Source organism: Limulus polyphemus, unplaced genomic scaffold, assembly GCF_000517525.1.
Source record: "Limulus polyphemus unplaced genomic scaffold, Limulus_polyphemus-2.1.2 Scaffold8202, whole genome shotgun sequence".
In the NCBI taxonomy this organism is placed as follows: Eukaryota; Metazoa; Arthropoda; class Merostomata; order Xiphosura; family Limulidae; genus Limulus; species Limulus polyphemus.
This window is the reverse complement of record NW_013673812.1, coordinates 21,590-28,356: the sequence shown is the minus strand read 5'-3', so window position 1 is coordinate 28,356 and position 6,767 is coordinate 21,590. Positions and strand designations below refer to the sequence as shown.

The 6,767-nt window shown below is 32.4% G+C and overlaps 1 protein-coding gene across 1 annotated transcript in view; it reads right to left on the bottom strand.

Moving 5' to 3' along the window:
- The window catches only part of LOC111083108 (mitogen-activated protein kinase 14-like), a gene marked incomplete at its 3' end in the record, with an annotated part of 12,423 nt that overhangs the window by 3,749 nt on the left and 1,907 nt on the right, over positions 1 to 6,767 (bottom strand). The window contains exon 2 of the mRNA XM_022379372.1: positions 1,926 to 2,055. Within this exon, the coding sequence (XP_022235080.1) occupies positions 1,926 to 2,055 (130 nt within the window). The remainder of the gene's footprint in view (positions 1 to 1,925; positions 2,056 to 6,767) is intronic.

Below are 6,767 nucleotides of genomic sequence, written 5' to 3'. Positions count from 1 at the left end.
GGTTCTTGTCCAGATTACTTCAGTAAATCCACCTGCTGAAGAACCCAAGGTTCTTGTCCAGATTACTTCAGTAAATCCAACAGCTGAAGAACCCAAGGTTCTTGTCCAGATTACTTCAGTAAACCAACTGCTGAAGAACCCAAGGTTCTTGTCGAGATTACTTCAGTAAATCAAACAGCTGAAGAACCCAAGGTTCTTGTTGAGATTACTTCAGTAAATCAACAGCTGAAGAACCCCCAGGTTCTTGTCGAGATTACTTCAGTAAATTGAAAATGCTGAAGAACCCAAGGTTCTTGTCCAGATTACTTCATTAAATCCAACTGCTGAAGAACCCAAGGTTCTTGTCGAGATTACTTCAGTAAATCAAACAGCTGAAGAACCCCCAGGTTCTTGTCGAGATTACTTCAGTAAATCCAACTGCTGAAGAACCCCCAGGTTCTTGTCGAGATTACTTCAGTAAATCCAACAGCTGAAGAGCCCAAGGTTCTTGTCGAGATTACTTCAGTAAATCAAACAGCTGAAGAACCCAAGGTTCTTGTCCAGATTAGTTCAGTAAATCCAACAGCTGTAGAACCCAAGGTTCTTGTTGAGATTACTTACAGGATATAACTAGGAATGGAGCTGCTTCTCACAACCTGACACTTAAAAAAAAAAACTCCACCAGTTACAAGACTGCAAGCATTGGTAAAGGACAAAAGGTCATACCATCATGTTACCATAAGAATGATGACAAAACCGTAACTATACTTAAGTTTTACAGATTTTAGTAATGATTTAGTGATTGTAATGGTTAGATCAATAAATGTTGTTAACTGAAGATTAAGTTTAATGTGCTATCATTTCCTTTTTGTAATAATATTTTTCTAAGGACTTCAGAAGCACAAAGGAACTATATTGTAGCCATGATTTTATTCTAGATGTTTCTATACATTTGTATTGTTGTTTAGCTGGAAGAAAGCTTGATGTAAAGGGACAGACATGGCCTTGATGTCTGGAAGTTCAAAGTGAGTTATGGTACAGTGTATTAGAAATTGTATTAGTCAGTTAATGAGTAATCAATCCATGATTTATTCAGTTTGCATGTTACTGTCAACCAGTTAGTTAGTTTAGTACTGTGAATATTGCATGTTACTGTCAACCAGTTAGTTAGTTTAGTACTGTGAATATTGTATGTTACTGTCAACCAGTTAGTTAGTTCAGTACTATGAATATTATATGTTACTGTCAACCAGTTAGTTAGTTTAGTACTGTGAATATTGTATGTTACTGTCAACCAGTTAGTTAGTTCAGTACTGTGAATATTGTATGTTACTGTCAACCAGTTACTTAGTTTAGTACTGTGAATATTGTATGTTACTGTCAACCAGTTAGTTAGTTTGGTACTGTGAATAGAGTTCATATTTCAATGAAAAAACAGAAATATAAAATTAACAAGTAGCATTTTTCTTAGATGTAGTTTATTTGTGAAGTTAAGCCAACCAAAGAAGGTTGCTTATTCTAACCAGAGAATTTGTAAAAGAAGAATTTTTTTTCATTGTTAAATGTACTGAACTTTTCATTATTCTTTTTACCAAATACTTCTTAAGAACACGTCCAACAACAAAAATCATTACTACAAAGTCTTTGAAGATTTATATGTTCATCTAACAAAACAGGAAACAAAACTACACGTCATTCTAAAACAGAATACGTGATAATAAATCAAGAGTTTTAAGGATAAGAATGTTTACTTATTAAACATGCTCGTGTGTTATTTTTAATTAACATGAATGTATAATATATGCTTTAAGCACCCATTTCATGCTGAACTTGTGACATTCATTATTCTTAACTCTTTGTATTTATAATGTTGCTAAGAGATCAATAATATCCATGTAAATAAATCAATAAATGTACAAACACGAAGACACGTGTACAAGACTTACGTTCTCGTGGTTTATATGTTTCAACAGCCTCAGTTCTCGGTAAGTCCTCTTGGCATGAACAGCCGACAAAAATGGTCTTCCCAATTTTTTAATAGCAACTTTCTTATTGGAGGTACTGTGAATTGCTGAACTGAAAATGCAAAAAAACCTGATAAAATTTCCAGTAATGAAATGTAAATATACTAATTAAGTTTGTCAATGAATAATACAATTGTTTACTAAGTCACTTCTTTACACGTATGAAGGGTAATACCTTAAACAACAGATTGAGCTTGTCACACAATAACCCTACGTGCAAAGCGTTCATGCCCCGACCTCGTACAGAGAACCATGATCTTATGGACATGGTGTGAGCACCATCAACGTTTCGTGTTATCTTGCATTGCTGATTTAGGGTAGAGAAGTTACCAGATACAATATACAGGGATACCGAAGAAACTGTAGATACGAATTTTGGAAGTCCTAGAGGTTATACATATGCAAAGTATACAGTGGGCAAAAGTATTTTTATTCTTCACATTGACATTAATGTACACTCCACCTTGTCAAAGTCTCAGACAGACCGACTTTGTCAATTCACAGACAAAAACTTTATTAACAAATCTGATATTCTGTGCACAACAGACTAGTAATGTTTACTGAAAGTCTGACACATTTTGTGACGATACATTTCACAAATTCTAAATTACAGTCAACATTACTTCTCCAATATGGAGTCCATCCATTGGACATTAAGTTAACAGTTCTATAAAACCAGATCTACAACAACACAAGAAGCAGTTGTGATCTTTTTATTACTCTAATGTTCACAGAATACTCTCTAGAAATAACTGGCTACTCATTAGAAGAACGTGTTAACTTTGCGTTATGAGATATTCTACATGAAAAATACATCATGTAAAATATCACAGAATAAATAAATACAAAATTTTACTTGCACACAAGTTGCTAGATTAAAGTGGAAGAAATGTGTTACACAACATTTGATTTTCATCTCTTACACTTTTCAACATTTTGTTACGAATACAAGAGTAATTATAATATTCTTATAATGCAACTCATTGTTTCAAAACACACTAGAGATTTTTGGAAGAAACATGCCAGAAAATATGTTATGAATATCATACAGAGGTGTTGATGAGCATTTGTAGTGTAACATTTCATAGATTCTTAGTGTTATAGCTCAATGTAAAAACTCTAACACTTAACGTTATGAATATCATACAGAGGAGTTGATGAGCATTTGTAGTGTAACATTTCATAGATTCTTAGTGTTATAGCTCAGTGTAAAAACTCTAACACTTAACGTTATGAATATCATACAGAGGAGTTGATGAGCATTTACATTTCATAGATTCTTAGTGTTGTAGCTCAATGTAAAAACTCTAACACTTAACGTTATGAATATCATACAGAGGAGTTGATGAGCATTTACATTTCATAGATTCTTAGTGTTGTAGCTCAGTGTAAAAACTCTAACACTTAACGCTTCACCACAAGAATTGAACATTCTCATTGTTTATTATACTTTATGTTTAACAATTCACCAAAAGAATTGAACATTCTCATTGTTTATTATACTTTATGTTTAACACTTCACCACAAGAACTGAACATTCTCATTGTTTATTATACTTTATGTTTAACGCTTCACCAAAAGAATTGAACATTCTCATTGTTTGTTATACTTTATGTTTAACACTTCACCACAAGAATTGAACATTCTCATTGTTTGTTATACTTTATGTTTAACAATAGTGGAAATTGTGCACTAGAGAAGTCTAGTAAAGCAATCGGGATATGATAATATTTCAGTTTTCACAAACATTATCACTAGGTTATCTTTTATCGATCCACTTTTTGTCAGTGGTGATTTATCGTAAATATTATAAAAAAAGCTCTATGTAACTACGATTTCTTAAAAAATCAGTATACAACTGTGACTGTCTTGAACAAAACGGTATACACTTGTGATTGTATGATACTGAAAACAATGAAAGACGATAAATTATTGTTTTTTTTGTTTGATTTTCAATGTTTATTTTCATTCTGATCTTTTAAGTGGCATACAGTTGATAGTTAAGTATAAGAGAGCTTGCATGATAGGTAACAGGTAAGAAAAGTTCTGTATTTGATAAAACCACATAGACACAGAGGCCCTCAACAGGTTGAAATAAGTCGCACTGTTACGTCTACTTTTCAAATGTCATAGAACCAAAGTTGTTATCAGACATACAAGGCTATTTAACTTGTATTTTACATCGTATCGTGCACGTCACAACAGATAATGAGAGAAGTGCTTCATAAATTTGGAACTTAATAAGTTTTCATTTCAAGTACTTAAAAATATTGTGTTTGCGATACATTTTACATAAAAACTTCCTTATTAAACACAGTAAATTTGGTGGTTTTTATGTGTTATGAAATATCTCCATCAGCACGTATGAAGCTTAAGTAATTGTTCATCAGTTCATGGCCAAAAACTGTCCAGAAATATTTTTGTGCATGAGACTCATTTTTGGAAAACAGTGAGAGGAAATAGTTACACAAACTAAAATTACAAGGCTGTTTTCGAGTTTGTAGGAGGGCATTTCATATAATTATTTTTTATATTTATTTTAGAGTAACAAGCCTTTAAACTTAAAAGTTACATAAAACAAAACCAATCCTGTATCAGATTGTGGTCTATACATCATTATTATGTACCTAACACAATACGTTATCTTTTAAGTGGTTTTTATACGTAAATCAGAGTTTGAGTATTATTATTATTATTAGTTATCTCATTATGCTAATTATATGCATTTCTAACACCAAATTATGTTTCAACATGAACCACTGTTCAATTGGTAAATCATAACTTCTGATCAGAGTAAGCTGTGTACTGAGAGTAAAATTTAAAATAAACCTGGTCATTGGTATTGCAAAGCCTCCCAGTGGCTCAGCACTACGTCTGCAGACTTATAAAATGTTAAAAACCATATTTCTCTACTCACGATGAGCATAGCACAGATAGTCCTTGTGTAGATTTGTGCTTAACTACAAATAAAGTATTTCAAAATGTACGTGTACACCTCGTATAGTGAGACAACCAACGTCATTGTGCGTGATAATGCTGCTCAATGCTGTGGTTTATCTTGTCTGTTTTTTTCTTAACTATTATCTTTTGCTTGTTTTCACATATATAGATATCTATCCAGTCGACCATGATAGGTTCTGTTTCATAATATAGACACCTGATCAGAAGTTATCATTTACCAATTGAACAGTGGTTCATGTTGAAACATAATTTGGTGTTAGAAATGCATATAATTAGCATAATGAGATAACTAATAATAATAATTATACTAAATTATGATTAATGCAACCTAAAAATTAGGTAGAGATATCATAGCAATAATTAGTTAGTTTGTTACATTTTTCAAAAGGATTTTTCTTGTGTTTTGGAAGCTTCTTACCAAAGGAAAAAACCTATGATAATCTTAATGGTAGTTTATCTTGTAATGGAAACTTGAAGTTACCACAATAAAACTAGCACCCAACAATTAGCCATCCCACAGCCCTGAGCACAGGTCTTGTTTGTGAGACAAAAAGAATGTGTTAGTTTCATTTGTTAGCTAACAAAGTGCCTTACTAGCAAGTAATGATGGGTTAACCCTTTAACTCAGTCAGAGAAGAACTTGCCTACCATTCAAGAGATCCCAGGTTCAAATCCAAGTAGAGGAAATAATAAAATTTAAATTACCACAAGAAAAACTGCTGTTCAAAATGGAGCCATGCTTGTGATAATAGAAGAATGTGGTTCGTTGTTATTTAAACAGATATAATTCATACCAAATGGTAGATATTATAATGATTTTGTACATGTACTAGTAACGTATGGAACATTCCATCTTTCAAACCTGTCCTTGCACATTCATACTTGAAAATAGTAGAAATTTAAATCCATCCTTTATTGCTCTCTTAAAATCCTACAAAGTGTTGGCCTCCAATCTACCCACAAATTTAAGAAGGAATAAACTTTTTAAAGTGGAGCATAGCCAGTCTTAAACTTGTGTTCTCTTGTCCTAACCTCTTCAGAATGCAGCACAAAGAAATCAGATGCTTTTATCCTACTGATACCTCAAATAATCATATAAACTTCAGCAAGATCACTTCTTACCATTCATTTCTCATGAGTAAATAAAAGATCTTAACCTATCCTTGTAAGATTAACTTTTCAAACTGGAGTCATTGTAACTGCCCTCTTCTGAAAACATTCTAAGAATCGGTATCATTTCTTATAAAAGGAAACCAAAACCAAACCAAGTGAGGCCTGTATAGCAATTTGTATAGAGATAATTACCGCTTTTGACTCGTAATTAACATGTCAAATATACCCTCAAATTCTATTAGTTTTACTACTATCAAAAGAGCAGTGTCTAAATGGTTTGAGTGACTTAACTTCTACTGGTCTATAATTTCCAAGAAAATCCAAGAAAGCCTCCATCCATCTATCTATCTATCCACTATCTACTGACTTATCAAAAATGAGACTTACATATCTCATTTTTAACCTCATTTAAAACCCTGCAAAAAACCCTTGTATGGTCCTGGTGCTTAATCTATTTTTAAGTCCTCAATTTTTATACAACTAATAACTACATGATCCTTTCTCATGGCCTCAAAATTGCTTTTCTGAGAATTAGAAACTACAATTTCATTTCTTTTTTACCTCAACATGTAGCAAAACCTCAAAGTTAACTATGCATTGACCACTATTCTCTAAACGCTCCCCCTACTTCAAATCTTGTAATCATAACCTCATTAGTGGATAACAAGAAATCTAAGGAAAGAGTTCCAT